The following is a 20507-nucleotide window of genomic DNA, read 5'->3' on the forward strand; positions in this document are numbered from 1 at the left end:
GATGCTGTTTGTTTTATTTTCCTCGAAAATGATTGAGTATTATTGGCAAAGAGATGCTTCATCTTATTCTCTAAGCTCTGGTGAAAGTTCTTTTGCAAAGTAAATAGACAATTTGTCTCTAATAAATGGATGCTTTAAAGGGGTTGTAAAGGTTTGTCTTTTATTTTCTAAATAGGTTCCTTTAAGCTAGTGCATTGTTGGTTCACTTACCTTTTCTTTAGATTTCCCTTCTAAATGTTTTTTTTCTTTGTTTGAATTTCTCACTTCCTGTTTCTCCTCAGTAAGCTTTCCACCATCATCTGAGCGGTGGAAAGTAATTTAGAACAGCTTACTGAACACATTACTGAGGAGCAACAGGAAGTGAGAAATTCAGACATACAAAACAAAGAAAAAAAACATTTAGAAGGAAAATTGAAGGAAAAGGTAAGTGCACCATTAATGCACTAGCTTGAAGTAATCTATTTAGAAAATAAAAAACAAACCTTTACAACCCCTTTAATGCATTTTAACCATAGCTAAATGTGAGTGAATATGAATAAACCTTCACCCACGTTTTGTGACTGAGGACAATTCAGGCCAAAAGCAGATTTGTGTGGATCAGTTATCTTCCCATGGTGTAATACCCCTTTATTATCAGGCCATTTTTAAGTCTTCACTGCTATGATCATTTGACTTACCATTACACCATCATGCAAATCCCATACCCAAATGAAGTTTCTATAAAAAAAAAATCAGACAGATAGCCTTTTCTTCCAGTGGCATTTAATGACTACTGGGTTTTATATTTTTTACTATATAATGAAGAAAAGGAAAAAATAAATAAAAACATTTTTTCCTTATTTTCTGTTAAAATGCCAGGACAGTACAACCACCCCCAAATCAACTCATTTTTGGAAAGTAGGCATCCAAAAAGGACCTATTTTTTTGTCACAGTTTTATTGAAATTAAGATAAGGATTAGAATTGAGGGGGGGGGGGAGCTTGGTAAATACCAAGCATATAGAAGGAGGAGATGAAGGGGTTAATATATAGGTCACATACAGTGGGAGGATGGGGGTGCAGGAGAAAGTATATATATATATATATATATATATATTAATGCAGAGGTCAAATAGAATGGTAAGGTGGAGATGAGATGTATAAGAGAAGGAGCTGGGGTTCCCTATCTGCTACTACCATGATTTGTGTTTTTTCTGTTGCTTGTGGCAGGATGTGTATTTAAGCCCTTCCTATGCTCTTCCTCTTTCCCTTGGTGTTTTGTCTACATGTGCCCCTGACCTGCGTTCCAGTGTTACTGTATCCTGATCCTGGTCCCTGACCATTGTGGACAAGCAAAAATGCTGTTTGTTTTATTTTCCATGAACATGAAGCAAGTCGTAAACTCGTCCAATATCACTTCCGGTGCCCGGCAGGGCACCGGAAGTGATATTGGACGAGTTTGCGACTCGTTTTTGATATGCCTGTCTGATACTTCACATTGTGAGTACCTGTTTTTATTATTGCTGCTGATTCCAATAAATGTTTTAAATACTACACTATCGAGCATCCCTCTTTACATCCCCCCATGCCCCATTCTGATACAGATACACCAGGGACACTTAAAGGGGAATTTGATGCCAAAGTAAAGATACATACCAGTGGAGCCTGAGACGTCAGGAGCCACCAGGAGATTGAAAGACACACTCATACGCTTTTACCCTACAGCGGTAAGGTAAGGGGACACCTATACCCTAAGTTGCACGGAGAACCAGCAACCACCTATCGGTAGCACTCCATACCAGAGATTGACTACTAGCACCAGCACCTTCACCCTGATCACTGTGCACACACATCCCGCTTGCACCTTATGGTCATTATCTGCATTGCGTTTTTTTAAAATTCATTTTTATTTCATTTTATGGAATTTTAGTGTGCATATTTTTATTTATGGTTGCACATGTCACATGATGATGCCATTTTAAAGATTTTATGAGTTTATTCTCGCATCCAAATACTGTGAAAAGTGGTACACTTTTCACAGTATTTGGACACTTTATTAGTCAATTGTTTATACTGTCGCAGCTGATTATTTATATTTTATTGTTGCTATTCTGACCATTAATTTATTGCCTTTCAAGTGTACCTGTCACGTGAGCACATTTGCACTTTATCACCTATTTATGCACAGCGTAGCACTACTTCTACATTTATAATATAAATAAATGTATCATCTTTATTACAAAATCGAATCACATTCTTAAAAGACATGGGGAGAAATAACTCCAAATTGTAAAACCAAAATATTATTTTGTCCCAGATACCTATACAGTATAATGTATACCAACATTTGCAGCCTATATCACATACAAAAAAAATTAAAAATATTATATTATTTCATTAGGCCTCATATAATCATCACATTGTAGTATGTAGAAACTAAACATCTACATATTACATTGTAATGATTATATGAGGGCTAATTACCTAATGATATGTTCTAATATTTAATATAATTTTGTATGCAATATACAGTTGTAAATGTTAGTATACTGTATATGTATATGAGACAAACACATACTTTGGTTTTCAAATTATGAGTTATTCAACCTTGAGTCTTTTAAGAATGTGATTTTTTTTTTTAAATAAAAATCATACACTTTTTATTTTCTTCTTCCTCTTGTAAAAATAATACTATTTAACATTAAAATTGTTTTAGTTGATCATGTTGATATGGATGCATACAAGCTATATAAACATATAGGTGTATCTGAAACATAATTATGGTATATGCTCATGAGAACTGTTTAAATGGTTGGTCAAACAGCCCTCTAAACATAGAATTTATAAAAAAAAAAAATCAGAAGAAAAGTTCTGCATTTAGAAACTTTTTTTTTTTTTGCCACACGGCTCTAGTGTAAAGAGCAAGCATTTAGTGACACATTTAGTGGCAGCTGTCACTGGGCTCCAGATGTCCTTCTGCCCACTTGATCTGACCCTCCCTATTCCCACAGAGAGGAATGTGGAGCAGACATCCCTGGGATCTGTCAGCTGTCTACATCTATCCATGTGTCACTTTCATATATGGACAGAGCAGTATAGCAACATGTGACAGAGTGCTGCTAAAAACAGCTTGAGCACTTTTCAAATGATCCTTTAAACAATGTCACCCAGCTGAGGAAACTCATAGGACATTTGATCACACGAGTCCAGGAATTATTTGAAGAGAACAGACCCGGAAACTCATCACCACAGCCTATTTCTCCTGAAATTACTCTCCTCGAAATAGCTAGGAGATGAGCACCTCGCTGGCTTACCAGTCCTTGAGTAAAGAGCAACAAACTATGGATAACTTGGAGAAGCAACTTATATGTCCAATATGTCTGGAAATGTTTTCCAAGCCAGTGGTAATCCTTCCTTGCCAACATAATCTGTGTAGGAAATGTGCCAGCGACATTTTCCAGGTAAGATGCTTTCAAAGCCAGAACATGTACCATCACAGAGAGTAAAATCAAAACTAGGTTACATAATAGACTGAAAAAAAGTTATTGCGTCTATTATAAAAATGCAGAGGATTAAATAAATTATGCCTGAAATGCACACATTTTCATTTTAATTTGTTGACCAAAAAACATTATCTGGATATGAACCACTGTGTGTTTTTTGTCCCCATCAGTCAGGCAATGTGAAAGGTTTAGTAACCCAAAGCAATCTTAGGAATTCATCTTTCAATAAGCTGATATCCATAAAGTAAAATTTGATTGGTTGTTATGATTTACGCACTTTACATTACCTTTACATCTGTGCTACTTTACATTTGTTGGTTGTTTGAAAGACAAGTGTGCTTGTTTTTACTAGTGTGCAAGTGTGCTTGTTTTTACTAGTAATAGAGCAATGTGCTAGGTACAGTAATGTCAAGTGTGACATTACTGTACCTAGTAATGTCAAGTGTGTCCTCCAGGCTCAAAAGAAGTGACATCTGATCAGGTATTCAGCAGTGCGCTTGACAGTTCTGAATCATTATGTATAATGCGAAAAAAAAATGAATATAAAAAATATATATAATATACACATATACAGTAAAACCTTGGTTTGCGAGCATAATTTGTTTCAGAAACATGCTTGTAATCCAAAGCACTCGTATATCAAAGCATTTTTTTACAGGGTATAAAAGAGAAGAGAGGCACCTCTAAAGCCCTGTACACACGATCGGTTTGTCCGATGAAAACAGACCGATGGACTGTTTTCATCGGTCAAACTGATCGTGTGTGGGCCCTATCGGTTTGTTTTCCATCGGTGAAAAAAAATAGAACATGTTTTAATTTTTTTCTATGGATAAAAAAACAATAGAAAAAAACGATTGTCTGTGTGGAAGTCCATCAGTCAAAAATCCACACATGCTCAGAATCAAGTCGACGCATGCTCGGAAGCATTGAACTTCATTTTTCTCAGCACGGTCGGATTTTTGACCGATGGTGTGTAGGCAAGACTGATGAAAGTCAGCTTCATCGGATATCCGACGAAAAAATCCATCGGATTAGATTCCATCAGATATCTGATCGTGTGTACAGGGCTTAAGTGTAAAAATAAGTTACTAAATGTTGTACCTTCATTAAATGTAACCATATTGCTACACTTAGAGGCTCCTCTCTTCTTTTTTTATACTCAGTTGAGACATGATGCTACTCTTATATCAAGAAATTGATTGTATATCAAGGCAAAATGTATTAAAACATTTTGCTTGTCTTGCAAAACGCTCTCAAACCAAGTTACTCTCAAACCAAGGTTTTACTGTACAATTAAATTCTGCAACAATTCCTAAAATGTGTATGAGTAAACATTTAAATTTGAAAAAAATCACAAAGAACATTTGATGTGTGATAAATGCTACACTAATGCTAAAGAGATGCAGCATACCAGCAGCTTAGAGAAAGGATCTCTAAGTTTACATCAGCAAGCTTGTCAGAAATAGAAACATATATAATAATACTGACACATAAAATTGTCACACCAGCCAAAATGTTTTTCTTCTAGTAATTAATAAAATGCCAAAGCTTTACAGACTTTGCAATTCCTGTTTTACCACTATCACTGTTATAGCAAGTGAGGGGGAATGTTACTAGTGGGGGCACAGACAACACAAAAAAATGGATAAAGGTTGTAAACAGTGATCTCTGATTTTAACATTTTGTTTTAACAAATGTATCTGGAGTTCTATTTTAAACACTGCCACACATCTATTTAACAACATTTACAAACAGGAGAAATAAAGAGGCAACTTTGGGCAAGTGATCAGTAAAAATATATTTATTAATATAAGTATGTATTTTGGGTATATTGCATTATCAATGGAAATTGTGTTTGTTTTTTGCACATCTCCTACTAAATTTTATTTCTACATTATATTACTGATTTTATTGCTCTCTGCCATTACTAAGTACATGGAAAAAACTGTCTATGTTGCCCATTGTATGCAAGACATGTCACATTTTTGTAGCCAAATCTCACAGTAAGGCCTTATACACACGACCGAACATGTCCGCTGAAACTGGTCCGCGGACCAGTTTCCGCGGACATGTCTGACCGTGTGTAGGGCCTAGCGGACAGTTTTCTGGCCTAGCGGACAGGTTTCCAGCGGACAAAAGTTTCTTGGCATGCTAAGAAACTTGTCCGCTGGAAACATGTCCGTTGGACATGCCCGATGGTTAGTACGACTCATCGGACATGTCCGCTGGTTATGACGTATAACCAGCGGCCCGAAATCCCGCGCATGTGTCGAATTGATTCGACGCATGCGTGGAAGCATTGAACTCGCGTGTTAGAGAACGTCGGTGTCGTATATGTCACCGCGTTCTCTGTCCGCGGGGATTTTGGTCTGATGGTGTGTACACACATCAGACCAAAAGCTCCCAACAGACATGTCCGATGAAAACGGTCCGTGGACCGTTTTCATCGGACATGTCTGCTCGTGTGTACAGGACCTAAGGGTGAGAAATGAAAAGTCCCTTAGGCCTTGTACACACGACCGAGGAACTCGTCGTAAATGAAACATTGTTTTCCTCGACGAGTTCCTTGTCAGGCTTGTGGAGAAACTTGACAAGCTTTGTTTGCGTACACACTGTCAAGACCAAATCTCCTCATTCTCAAACGTGGTGACGTACAACACATACAATGGCAGGGGAAGTTCGATTTCACTGGCACAACCCGTGGGGCTGCTTTTGCTAATCTCATGTTACTGCGTGTTAAGTTAAAGTTTGGTAAGAGACGATTTGCACTTTTCAGACTGTTACAGCCTGACAAATGTGCTATCTCCATTACAAACGCAACTTTTACTGAAGGTGCGCTCCCGTCTCATACTTTATTCTGAGCATTGGCGGGTTTCTTAGCATACACACGAACGTGTTTCTCATTGAAAACCAGCCAGACGAGGAACACGACAAGGAAATTGAGACTCCCGTCGAGTTTTTCTTTTTTTCTCGTCGAGTTCCTCGACAGTTTTCTTGATGAAAAACATACACACGACCATTTTCCTCGGCAAAAAAGCTCTGCAACCAAGTTTCTTGATGGATTCTGTCGAGGAAAACATGTGTACGAGGCCTAACTCGTCACATTCAATGTACCTGTGTACAATTCAAATTGTGTGCTCTTATCAACTATTATTTAGTATACAGTATATTATGTCAGAGGCATCCTCAAGATGTTGGAACCAGGGTCCCAAAACCTTCAGTTGGCATATATGTCTAAGCAAAAATTAATTGGTTAATGAGTTTTTGAACCTGTACTGCATAGACTGTAGGCAATTTGCACTGGAAGTAGAGTGGTAATGAGGGATTTCAGTTTACTTTATGATTACTGTATTTATTGGGGTATAACACTCACTTTTTTACCCTGAACATAGAGTGAAATCTGTGCCTGCGTGTTATACGCAGGGAGCTGTGAAAAGTTTTAAAGTTAGGGTGCGTGTTATACGCCTGTGCGTGTTATACGCCGATAAATACGGTATTTACTGTATGTCACTCTATTCTTGGCACCAATAGACAGTGTTGAGAATTATTTGACCCTTATTTACCCCTCTAATATCTCATTCTCGATCAAGATCCCCTAAATGGTCTTGGATAAGCAACCAATTCTTGTAGATTAATTTTCTTTTTTAACGTAATAAATTAAAGCAAATATCTGATTGGCTGTTACGGGTACACTTTCACTTTTCCTTTCTACCTGTTTTTGAATTTAAATAATGGTCAGCTCAAATGGCAACTCACTTTCCTCATAACTTCTTAAGCCTCGTACACACGACCGAATTTCTCGGCAAAAACCAGCAAGAAACTTGCTGGAAGATATTTTTTGCCGAGGAAACCGGTCGGGTGTACATTTTCGTCGAAGAAACTGTCGAGAAACTCGACGAGCCAAAAAGAGAGAATGTTCTCTATTTTCTTGACGGGAATGGAGAAAATTGGCTTGTCGAGTTCCTCGACAGCCTAACAAGGAACTCGACGAGCAAAACGATGTGTTTCGCCCGTCGAGTTCCTCGGCCGTGTGTACGAGGCTTAACAAAGACAATCAATATTAAACCAATATAGTATATATTCACCCAACATAGGTCTACAGGTTGATGGAAGTACACAATTGTCAGCAAAATGTTGGAGACATCCAACAAGCTGGGTTAGTAGAGCAGAGGGAAGTGAAGGTAGTTACTAAAATATTCCCATAGTTATTATCTGCTGCTCGGCATGAAAAGCTTAACCTGAGATCTTCCGTGACCTGCGACCTACACCTCAATTTTTTGGTTATGGAGAGATCTACCAGCATACATTACTTTTGGAATAGGTGTAGTAACAAGCTAATGTTGCTCAGACAAAGACAAACCAGCAGCAGTTGGAGGACTGGGCAAATAGCAGTACAGTGCCTGTAATTAACACACCTTTCTCAGCTGTACACAACCATCTCCACAGATCTCATTTTGAGACCATTTGAGGCCCTTTCCTGCTTTTACTACACTAATGTAAGAAAAATAAAACAACATCAATATCTCAGCTCAGTATTGCCACTTTGGTTTCACTACTATTGAAATTTTTCTTTAATACATAGACAGCTGAGCACTATGAAAGTATAATGCTTACATTCTGTAAGAAGCAAATTACATTAAGGTGTTTTACTCTCATGTAAATAGGCTTCCAACCCATATTTACCAACCAGAGGAGGAAACACTGTGGCCACAGGAGGTCGCTTCCGTTGCCCATCCTGCAGACATGAAGTGGTTCTGGACCGACATGGAGTGTATGGCTTGCAAAGAAACTTGCTGGTTGAAAATATCATTGATATTTACAAGCAGGAATCAACTAAATCTACAAGGTACCTGCATTTGTTATAATTAGCTTGTATTGTTTACTATAAAGAGTAAAAATTATTATTAAAGTTTTATTTTTGGGGGCTCGTATTGGAATTGTTAAACCAAATATTTACCAATGAGGGCCCAAGCCATTCAGTGCATTTTATAGATTTCGCATTACTGGTATCTGGGCAAAGCTGTTGTAGTTATGGTGTGCCTTTCAGTTCATTGTGTGGATTTACAAGAAAATCAGTGCAAAGTATAAAGTGTGGTAACCCATGGCAACCGACTAGATTTTCTTTTATTTAAAACAACTGGAATGTCATTTATGTTTGTTTGCTATAGGCTACCACATTTTGCATATCAGTTTTGAACTTCATACTGTTTGCACTATTTTAATATGCTTTTTAAAGCCAATCTCCATCTTCAATGAGTTTTAAATAGTTTGGTCTAACTAGCTGGTCTAAGTTAATTATTACCTTCACTGCTAGATGTGTCTGCTGTGAGCACTCATCTACATACAGTATACATTGCTGTGATTCAGCAGCAGGATGGGAAATTTCTACCCCACCCACAACAAAATCAAGTTGAGCTGAGAGCTGCTCAGCCATTCACAGGGAGCTTTGTATTCTTTGAATGCATACAAAACGACCTCTAATTGGCTGAGATGGAGAGGTAGGCCAATGATTTCACAGTCTCTTCATTCATAGAATACAAAGCTCCCTGTGAAGGCTGAAGAACAAGAGCACGGTATTCCATTAAAAACTTAGTAGCATTTATTCACTCCATGAATTTTTTAACATTGATCATTGTGTTTGATCTGGAATCTCTTTTATGTAACAATAAACAATTGTTCTACACACACCAGTGTTTGTGGCCTTTAAAGTCCTATTGAAGGGGGATTTTTGCCTTTGTTCTATATATCCCAGGGATGTGACCACTACACTGTTCAATCTGACATGGTGAAAACCTCTTTCTTCTCTACTCTATAAATTAAGCACAGATACATTAAAGTGGAGTTCCAATAATAAAAAAAAAAAAAATTAAAAGTCAGTAGCTACAAATACTGCACTTACCTGTCCCACGGTCCAGCAATGCGGGGGAACGAAGCCCTGCTCCTCTCCCCCTCCTCTTCACGGTGCCAGCATTGTCACTGTGTGCACCCGGCTGGGGTTTCACTGTGATTGGACGTGCAATCATCTGGGACCTGTGATGTGTCCCAGATGATTGCCGAGGGGGAGGGGGGAGAGGTGAACTTCCTTCTGGTGCAGTGGAGCCCCGGGAGGAAGTGGGAGCTGGAACCCTTTAAAAAGAGGGTTTCTGCTCCCCCCCCCAAATAATGACATGCCAAATGTGTCATGTCAGGGGGTCACCTTCCCTTAAAGCGGAAGTTCCATTTTTGGGTGAAAATGCGCTTTAAGACAGCTCTGTTTCAGCATGGACAAGTAGAGAGCAAGATGGCATCACAAGCTAGGACTGTATGTAGCAGCAGTAGTGAGCAATCCCAACAAAGAAGGAACACCTTTGAAATGCGTTACACCCCCCCCCCCCCCGCCCGACATAAAGTGCAGCCACGTGCTGGAACAGTGGCAGGAGACACTACACTCTACACTACACTCTATGCTACAGTGAACAACAGCTGTCATATTGAGCGGGTCCCTTTAGAGCCAGCTTCGAGATTGCTTACTGCCACTGCTACATGCAGGCCTCGCTTGTGATGACATCCTGCTCTCTACTTGTCCATGCTGACACAGAGCTACCCTAAGGTAAGTATGCTTAAAGCTGAACTCCATCTTTGAATATACTTTACATAGTTTGTTTGGGCCAACTTGGCCCAAGCAAACTATGTCCCTCACTAACATGTGAGGTTGCTGGATGTGTGGCATAAACTTTATGTAGCTGAGGCTACAGACAGCATACCAGGCTATGTTCCGGGTTGGAGCCGAAACTTACAGTCTCATAAGGGGAACACAGTAGAGTCTATCACAGCCATGCTCAGCCATTTAGAGAAAGCAATGTATTCTATTAATTAATGTATTCTATTATTACAAAGCTCCCTCTGATTGGCTGAGTAAGAGGTGGTGACATCATCAGCCCAACTCTCTCTGAAAGTCTCGGCTTAAAGTGTGAGTTCACCGTAAAAATTATTTTTAACCTTAGATGGATGCTATTTTGTCTAGGGGAATCGGCAATTTTTTTTTAAAATCGAAGTCATCTGTGTGTTATGGCAGTTTGTTTTCATTATATGTGAATGGCTGAGCAGCACTTAGCCTGGCTCAATTTTGTTCTGGGAGTGGGACAGGAAATTCCTACCCCACAACGGGAACACAGCCCTGTACTTTATGTAGCTGAGGCTACATACATTTTATACAGCACATACAGTGGTGAAAGTAATAAACAGAAATTTTAGGAAATATTTTTTCTCATCAATATTTTCTGTGGTTGTATATTGCATTATGGTAATTCAGTCTTTTTTTAACTTTGTGAAACAGCTTACTTTATCTAATATATAGCCCTGCGGTTTAATGGTTAACACGTATGCTGTGCAGCACTAGGTCATTGGTTTGAATATTGGCCATCATCTGGATGAAGTTTGCTCTTCCTGTGTGTTTGTTTGGTAACTTTGAGTACTCTGCATTCCTACAACACCCCAAAGACATTCTGGTAGGTTAATTGGCCCTAGTATGTGGGTACAAATTGGCTCTGAACATGTGTCATCACATTTTGCATGCCAGCCCTAAACTGAGCAATTAGGGATGGTTGAGGAAAGACCTTGTGACCTATGGAAAAAAGGCAGTAGAATCTAAAAGAGTCGGATATGAAAAAAATGATAAATACCTACAGTACTTGAATACCCTTGCACTGTATAATGTATATTTAAAAAGAAGAGAGATAGTTATATTTAGGCAGCTGCCTCTTGACCCTTTGTGTTATCCTGATTCTTTTGGATTGTAGATTAATTAATATAATTCACAGACATTCAGCGGTGTCTGCAGAAAACAGGACATGCTGAAACATAACAGGTGATGCTGAAGGCTGTGGGTTTCTGTGTTTCACAATCTGCTTATAACAGGAAATCTGAGAGGAAAACATTTGAGTTATATAATATGCTTGATGGCCATGGTGAATATACACCATATTGGTTTGACAAATACTTTACACTTGATACATGATGACTCCATGCAGGTCAGAACAGGACAGTCCCTGTGACATAATTACCACATCTACAAAGTATCTGTCTGGGATGAAAACATGGCTAACATTAGCTCTGATGTTGTATTTCCATTTCCATTCATTGCAGAGTCATTGTTTAGCCCTTTCCTTGCTAAGCTGGGTACACACGGAACCGGACAACTTTTGGTTAGTGCGTTCAGCAGTCTGTCTGACAGAAGCTGGTCTAATGACCACCTTTTCTTGAATGAACATGCTGGAATCCAGCATCTAATTATTGGCCATTGGCTGACAGCGCTGATCAGTGTATTCTGGTGAGGGAGTAGGGAGGAGTCCCCTTGTCATAATACAATTGTACAGTGGGAGAGATCACTGCACCAATAGCGCTTGTGTTAATACAGCGGCCTGTCAGTTTTTTTTTTTTTTTTTTTTTCATCCCAGCAGATTGCAGTGTATGCCAGGTTTGAAAACACAAAATACATGCTTTGCCAATTCCAGCCAAGTTCTAAAAATTCCTTGATAAAATAACTGGGAGGATCAGTAAATTTCTGGGGGTCAGTAGATGGTAGATAAACAATGAAAGGTGGATTGGGGTAAATGTATCTTTTGGGGTCACTGTAGAGCTACACACAAGTTCTTAGTCCTAAAGGTGAGATGGCTAATAGTATTACCCAAGGAAAAACTATTAGCAGGAGCGGTTTTGCGTTGTCTCTTTTAGCCACCTTGCACACAAGCATGCATTCATATCCACCTGTTAATATACATGCACATCGAAAATAGATTTTTCAAGCGTTTACTTACACATCATTACGTCAATATTTATTGTGATCTAGCACAAGTCAGCTTTATTTATTTTTCACTTTTTACTTTACATTTAATTTTATCTATTTACATGTTTATCTATATTTAATACACTATTGAATTGGTGGTTTCCACCTGATACATAATTGTTTACTTATTTAGATAAATTCAGTATTGTGTTTGCACCACAATGTGATCATTTTTATATCACACACAACACCTAAATTCTATTCACTATATATCATATAGCGTCCATCGGACTAGATTTATATCCATATACCTTCACAATTTATTAACATATATATTCACACATGTTTCACTCATATATATTCATTTTAATTATAATATATATAGAATTATCTCCTTTCTTTTCTTGGTTTACTATTTACTACAATAGTTTATATATTGTTGCAGCTTGGTCCTGCTATGTATGTATATACATTGTGTAGTTCCAGCAACTGCAGCAATTATATATATATTGATCACTGCATTTTCATGCACATTTTATACATATACACCAACTTATGTAAGCAGTTACTTTTACACATATATTTTATGTTTATATTTCATGTTTATGTTTTTGGTGTGTTTTTTGAGTGAGAGTATCGTCTTTAGGATACCCTCATGTGCACATGTGATAACAATCATTGACTGACTTCTGGGAGTTCATTTCATTTATTGGTTCTCATTTGTTAGTGGTCAATATTGATCACATGTCTTTTGCATAGATCACATATATTTGAAGTGTTTTTACTTACATGTTAACCATAATTAAGCACTAACCGATAGTGTGAAACGCGTAGGCTACCATCCCTATTTTTGCTGTGCTTTGTAGTGCATTTTCCATTTGTTTTACAATAAAGACAACCTTCAATGTTTTCTGGAGTGCGGCTGTCCATTTCCTAGCCTCTACCATTTGCCTCGTGCATTGCCAGCACCCTTGATCTCCTGAGAAGTCATTGATTGCTCAGCATACCCACCTGGAGCGGTAACTCTCTTCTCCCACTTGCACACTAGGGGGTTGCTTTACTAAAGGTAAAAAGACTCCAGAGCTTAGTAAATGAGCAGAAACTCTGCTGACTTCTATCATCCAATCATGTGCAAGAAAAAAATGCTGTTTTATTTATTTTCTGTGCTTGTGACTGGGTACTCTTTGCAAAGTGAAGCCTTACCTCATGTACTAAGCTATGGAGCAACTGCATTTGCCTTGTCTTTAGTAAATGAATCTCAAGGTGTTTAACCTGTGTGCACTCAATCTCTGCAATTTAGTGCACCCGGGAGGCACAGGTGCAGAATCCACCCCCCTGCCCATAGCCTATCAAAGTAAAGTCAAGTCAATAGGAGGCTTATTTCAGCATGCAAGGCCCTATGCATTCAAGGAAATATTCCCAGAATGCAGGTGTGTGTTCAGGCATGTATTCTGAAATGCAGAACATCTGCATTCTGGGCAGAGGCGGCTCTAGGCTTTGTGAGGCCTCAGGCAAAATTTTGACACGAGGCCCCACTCACGCCTATAATGGATAAAAAAATTCAAGCAAGTAAAGATGCGTGGATCTAGCACACAGGTGATCAGCACCACTTCCAGGGCACCCTCCTCACCCATCAGACATATGCAGCCAATACAACATCTGGGACCCAGCAAGGTGACAACCCCTCTAGGATTTTCCCCTGTGCCTTGGGAGAATGGGAAGGGGGTGTCACTGAATAATTCCACATCCACGGAGGAGGGAGAGTGGGGAAATTCCTGCGCAGAGGGAGAGAGAGAGAGGGAGGGAGAGAGAGAGAGAGAGGGAGGGAGAGGGGGAGAGAGGGGGAGGGGAAGAGAGAGAGGGAGGGGGGAGAGAGGGGGAGGGGGAGATAGGGGAGGGGGGAGAGAGGAAGAAAGAGGGAGGGGGAGGGAGAGAGAGGGAGGGGGAGGGAGAGAGAGGAAGGGGGAGGGAGAGAGGAAAAGGGGAAGGGAGGAGAAGGAGGGAGACGGAGAGAGAGGGAGGGGGAGAGAGGGGCAGAGAGCATGGGGGGGGGTGATGGAGAGCATAGGGGCCAGAGAGTACTGGGGGAGGGGCAGAAGAGCATAGGGAAGGTGGGGGGTGGAGAGCACCGGGGGAGCTGAATAGCACAGTGTGTTGGAGAGCATGGGGGGAGCCAGGGAGCACAGGGGAAGTGGGGGGAGTTGGAAAGCACTGGGGGGGAGCTGGTGGAGTAGGGTGGAGAGCATGGGGGGAGCCAGGGAGAAAAGGAGGGGCTGGAAAGCACAAGGGGGGGAGCTGGAGATCACTGTGGAGGCTGGAGAGCTAGAGAGAATGGGGAAAGTTGAAAGCACAGTGGGAGCAAGGGAGCACGGGGGGGGGGCAGAGAGCACCGGGGGAACTGGACAACACAAGGGGCAGAGAGCATTGGGGGTGCAGGTAGAACTGGGGGGTTAGGGAGCACGGGGGGAACAGAGAGCTCTGGGGGGCTGGAGAGCACTGTTGGGGGGAGCCAGGGAGCACGGGGGTCAGAGAGTATGGGAAGATCAGAGAGCACTGTGGGGGGGATATCATTGTGGGCGAGCCAGGGAGCACATAGTACTGGGGGAGGTGGAGAGCAGTGGGGGGGGGCGATGACTGGACAGCAAAGTGGGGGGTGGAGAGCATGGGGGAGCTGGGAGCAGTGGGGGGGCGGGCTGGATAGCACAGTGGGGGGAGAGCATGGGGGAGCTGGGAAACAGTGGGGAGACTGGACAGCACAGTGGAGGGGGGGAGAGTGCTGGGGAGCAGTGGGGAGACTGGACAGCACAGTGGAGGGGGGGAGCAGGGGAGCAGTGGGGAGACTGGACAGCACAGTGGAGAGGGGGTGCTGGGGAGCAGTGGGGAGACTGGACAGCGCAGTGAAGTGGGGGGAGCTGGGGAGCAGTGGGGGACCTGGACAGCACAGGGGGGGGCATGGGGGGAGCTAGGGAGCAGTGGGGGGTACTGGACAGCACAGTGGGGGAGCCAGGGAGCACGGGAATCAGAGCACTGGGGGGAGAACCAGGGGAAACATAGGGGGTATGCAGGGAGAATTGGGAGGAACCAGGGAGCACGGGGTCAGTAAAAGAAGTTGGATAGGAGGACTCAGCTCCGTGGATGGATCCCATCCCAGCGCCTGCTGCAGCCTGGCTGGCCCCCCAGAAAGAACGTGAATACCCTGCCGGCTGTGCCGCCCTCCTGTGTGCCTGGATAGGAGGAGCGGCGGGGACAGCTGCACATAGAGGAACTGATCTTTCCATATTCTTTCTGCAGCCAATGAACGCCCGTAGAAGAAGCGGTCATTCAGGCGCTGCAGGAGGAATATGCAAAGATCGGTTCCTCCATGTGCAGCTGTCCCCGCCACTCCTCCTATCCAGGCACACAGGAGGGCGGCACGGCAGTGTCCTCACGTTCTCTCTGGGCGGTCGGCCGGCCAGACTGAAGCAGGCGCTGGGGTGGGATCCATCCGCCGGAGCTTCCCTGCACAAAAAGTCAAAAGGGCAGCCGGCCAGATGCAGAGATGCCAGGCGAGCGGCGTGGGGTGAAGGAGCAGCTCAGCTGCTTTGTGTGCCCGATGGCTGCCCGCATGGCTTTTACAGATGGCCCCTGGTCCTGCCTGTTTGTCCATCCATTAATCGAGCAGAGGCAAATGAGGCGGCCACGAGGCCCCTGTGAGTGCGAGGCCTTAGGCGGCCGCCTCATTTGCCTAATTAGAGAGCCGCCTCTGATTCTGGGTGTATATCCCTGAATAAATATGGTGCAAAAAGTGAATACCACTCAGTACAGCTTTTAGTCCTGTTTAGCCGCAGCATTTTTTAGTCTGCCATAGACTTTTGAAGGATGCAGTCTGTGGGGCTGGAGTCTGCATCTGTGCCTCCCAAGTGCACTAAAAGTGCCGGGATTGGAAAACACAAGCTAATTGTCTAGTGTACAAGTAGCCTAAAGCCTCGTACACACGAATATTGGAGGTCCTCCAGTTCCCTTATTAGTTTTGTTGCCCTTCTTTGGACTCTCTCCAGTTACAGCACATCCCTTTTGAGGACTGATGACCAGAACTGGACAGAATACTTCAGATGTGGTCTAACCAATGTTTTATAGAGTGGTGGAGTTATAGATTTATCCCTGGAGTATACAGTATCCCTTTTTTATGCATGCTAATATTCTGCCGGCTTTGGTAGCTGCAGCTTGACATTTCATGCCATTGCTCAATCTGTCATCTAATAGGACCCCCAGATCTTCCTCCATCCTTGATTCCCCCATCAGTTCTCCCCCTAGTGAGTAGTTTGCATTTATTTTTTTTGCTCCCAAGTGCATTACTTTACTTTTCTCCGCATTAAACCTCATTTGCCATGTAGTTGCCTGCTCCATTATTTTGTTCAGGTCTTACTGTAAAATTTCCATATCTTGATGTGAAGTTATTGCTTAATTTTGTGTCGTCTGCAAAAACAGAGATTGAGCTATTTATCTATTCCTCTATATCATTTATGAATACATTTAATAGAATTGGTCCCAAGACAGAACCCTGGGGTACTCCACTTATCACTCCAGACCAGTCTGAGTACACAATATTTATCACCACCCTTTGAACACACCCCTGTTACCAGTTTTTAACCCAAGAACAACATTGTCCACGTCTGCAGACCTCAGCTTGCAGATTAAGCGCTTATGGGGGACTGTATTGAATGCCTTTGCAAGATCCAGATAGACTCAATCCATGGACCTTCCTCTGTCTAGATGACAACTAACTTTCTCATAGAATGTTAACAGATTGGTCTGGCAAGAACTACCCTTTGTAAACTCATGCTGATGACTACTTAAAATATATTTTTCCTTAGTAAATTCTTGGATATTGTCCCTTATGATCCCCCCCAATAATCTACCAATGATTGATGTTCGGCTGACTGGCCTGAAGTTCCCAGTGATTTGTCACTGTCCCTTTTTGAATATTGGTATCATATTGGCTTTTCTCCAATCAGCTGGTACAATTCCTGTCAGTATGCTGTCCACAAAGATTGTGAAAAACATTCTAAAACCCTAAAATGTGTGTAATAAAATATAAGCAGCGCTGTAAACAATGTAAGATGAAATATCCGTTTGCACAGGTATTCAAAGATAATGCTAATGTCCATAAACATCACCATGTGACAAAAGTGAATATGTGCACAAACTCCAAAAAATATATATAAATGTGTTTAAATATTAATTAGATATAAGTCCATATATCACATCAAGTAGGTTTGTGAAAAAATAATGATAATAGCTTCCAATCTTCCACCACACCCGGTGTCAGTGAATCCTCTCCCGTCAGATGCAAAACTCACCAACTTAAATTGCCTTACACTCTCGTGTTCGGCGTGTAAACGTGTACAAAAATACCTCACTGGTAGGTATAGCAGATAATTCCAGTTCCAACCAATTCACTGCCAGAAAGCTCTGCATGTAAATGAAAGAAGTGCTCAAAATAGCGTGATACCGTAAAATCAGTTTAATAACACACTTAAATCTCCAAATATAGCATTCACATGAATCTCAAAAAATAGAGCAATACACTGCACAGCAAACACTCATTCAGAGATGAACCGAAAACCAAGTATATTGGTCAAGGTGTCCACTGATCGCTCACCACCTCCCCGCTGTTCCTTCCTGGATCTCCGCTTCCTTGATCGGCCTTGATACGTCACACGTTCACTTCAGATGGTTGCCGCACAGCCACGCCCCGACATGTTTAGTCATAAAAGACTTAGTCATGGGATTGATGGCCAATATACTCGGTTTTCGGTTCATCTCTGAATGAGGCAGTCAAAAACTAAAAGCTTCATAAATTCCAGAAAATGTAACGTAGTTTGTAGACGCTATAACTTCTGCCCAAACCAAGCTTATTTTAATTTTTTTACCCAAGACATGTGGCTAAATACATTTTGGCCTAAATGTATGACTAAAATTTAGTTTATTGGATTTTTTTAGTTTATATCGCAAAAAAATTTAATCTCAGAGGTGATCAAATACCACCAAAAGAAATCTCTATTTGTGGGAAAAAAAAGGACGCAAATTTTGTTTGGGTACAGCATTGCATGACCGCTCAATTACTAGTAAAAGCAGCGCTGTGTCAAATTGTAAAAAGTGCTCTGGTCATTAAGGGAGCAAATCCTTCCGATCCCTAAGTGGTTAAACTAGTAGCCTGTAAAGGCTTTTAAGTTCTCACCTATGGATAATTTAACCACTATACTACCGGCCGCTGTCAATTGGCGGCGGCACGATAGTCCTATTGTTCTGACAGGACGTCATATGATGTCCTTGTCTTTCACAGCCGCTAGGGGCACGCGCATCGTGTTCCCAGTAACACGACGGGTGCGCGCGCCCGGCGGCCGCGATGGCCACCAGGCACCCGCGATTGCCCAGTAACTGAGCAGGGACGTGGAGCTCTGTGTGTATACACAGAGCTCCACGTCCTGTCAGGGAGAGGAGACCGATGCTGTGTCCCTTGTATATAGGGACACAGATCGGTCACCTCTTCCAGTCAGTCCCCTCCCCCCACAGTAAGAATCACTCCCAGGTTACACATTTAACCCCTTCCTCGGCCCCTAGTGTTAACCCCTTCACTGCCAGTCACATTTGTACAGTAATTAGTGCATATTTATAGCACTGATCGCTGTATAAGTGTGAATGGTCCCAAAAATGTGTCAAAAGTGTCTGATGCGTCCGCCATAATGTCGCAGTCCCAATAAAAATCGCAGATCACCGCCATTACTAGTAAAAAAATAAATAAATAATTATGTCCCATATTTTGTAGGCTCTATAACTTTTGTGCAAACCAGTCACTATACGCTTATTTCGATTTTTTTAACCAAAAATAGGTAGAATAATACGTATCGGCATAAACTGAGAAAAAAATATATATATTTTTTTTTAATGAGATATTTATTATAGCAAAAAGTAAAAAATAGTGGGGTTTTTTTCAAAAGTGTCGCTCTTTTTTTGTTTATAGCACAAAAAATAAAAACCGCAGAGGTGATCAAATACCACCAAAAGAAAGCTCTATTTGTGGGGAAAAAAGGACATCAATTTTGTTTGGGAGCCACGTCTCACAACTGCGCAATTGTCAGTTAAAGCGACGCAGTGCCGGAAGCTGAAATTTCGCCTGGGCAGGAAGGGAGTATACGTGCCCAGTAAGCAAGTGGTTAATGTACCATAGTTTATTGCCATTCCACGGGTGTGCACAATAGTAACATGTGCCATGTTTGGTATGTATTTACTCACAACAACATTATCTTTTAAATTTAACAAACCCAAAAGTGGGTATTATATTGTGTGTGTGTGTGCCTACAATTCATTAAAGTGTATTTTTTCCTAAAAAATTTTTTGAAATATAGATATAATGTTTTGGGATTCTAAATAATTTTTTTAGCAAAAAAATGCAGCTTTTTTGCATGTATGAGAGAAATGCCAGAATAGGCCTGGGCAGTTAGTGGTTTAAGACCATAAGTGATCCTGTTCATTAAAAGAATGCTGTGGGCAGCCCAGAGGAACCAGCACTTTTGGAATCTAACAGAGATTTGTAAGCCCTTTCTGCTTCTTTATATGACATTTTATACTGTGTATGTCACAACAGAAACTTACAATATTTCATCTCAGAAAAAAGTAGACAAGAAAGTAATACAGAAACAGCAAGTGTCACCATCCAAAGAAAAAAAAAAGATGGAAATTATGAAGAAACACCACTGAGGTGGTAATTGGCTTGTTATGTGTACTTTTCCGTTACAAAAATGTTATCATGAGTCATAATGATAGCATAGCCTATGTCTCTCACACATAGCAGATGTCTACTACACCAGCTGTCAAATTATGTTTTTTCCACCTACTGAGTATATTGTCAGGGTATCTCATCCTGGGCATTCACTTAACATTGCTGAACTCCTATCTTTGACCCCAGTGCTCATATGAAGGCTTTCATACACCATGTGGAAAATAACCTTTTGTATAAGTGTCGATACTCAGCAAACAGAAATGGATGATTGCAGTCTAATTATGCAGTTTACCCCACTTTAGAATAATTTCAAAGGATATTGAGAAAATCATATCTATTCCAGGCTTCACATTCTTTTGGTACTTTGCTGTAAATATACTGAGGATACTGTAAAAAAATTTTTTTATATATACAGTATATATCTTTAGTAAGGGGCAAACGCATATGGTAATTGCATTTTAATGGGGGCAAATGCTATTGGTAGTGGAAAACCTTGCACA

The 20507-nt window shown here is 41.2% G+C and overlaps 1 protein-coding gene across 3 annotated transcripts in view; it reads left to right on the plus strand.

Annotated features, from left to right (window-relative positions):
- The first annotated feature begins 3048 nt into the window (after positions 1–3048).
- TRIM55 (tripartite motif containing 55) overlaps positions 3049–20507 on the plus strand; it is a 202556-nt gene continuing 185097 nt past the window's right edge. The window contains exons 1-2 of one of the 3 annotated variants that reach the window (XM_040354332.1): positions 3049–3439; positions 8146–8327. In XM_040354332.1, coding sequence (XP_040210266.1) covers positions 3272–3439; positions 8146–8327 — 350 coding nt within the window. In that variant the 5' untranslated portion in view covers positions 3049–3271. The remainder of the gene's footprint in view (positions 3440–8145; positions 8328–20507) is intronic. The other 2 variants (XM_040354331.1, XM_040354333.1) reach the window with 2 other exon arrangements.

The sequence above is a fragment of the Rana temporaria genome, chromosome 5 (genome assembly GCF_905171775.1).
Source record: "Rana temporaria chromosome 5, aRanTem1.1, whole genome shotgun sequence".
In the NCBI taxonomy this organism is placed as follows: domain Eukaryota; kingdom Metazoa; phylum Chordata; class Amphibia; order Anura; family Ranidae; genus Rana; species Rana temporaria.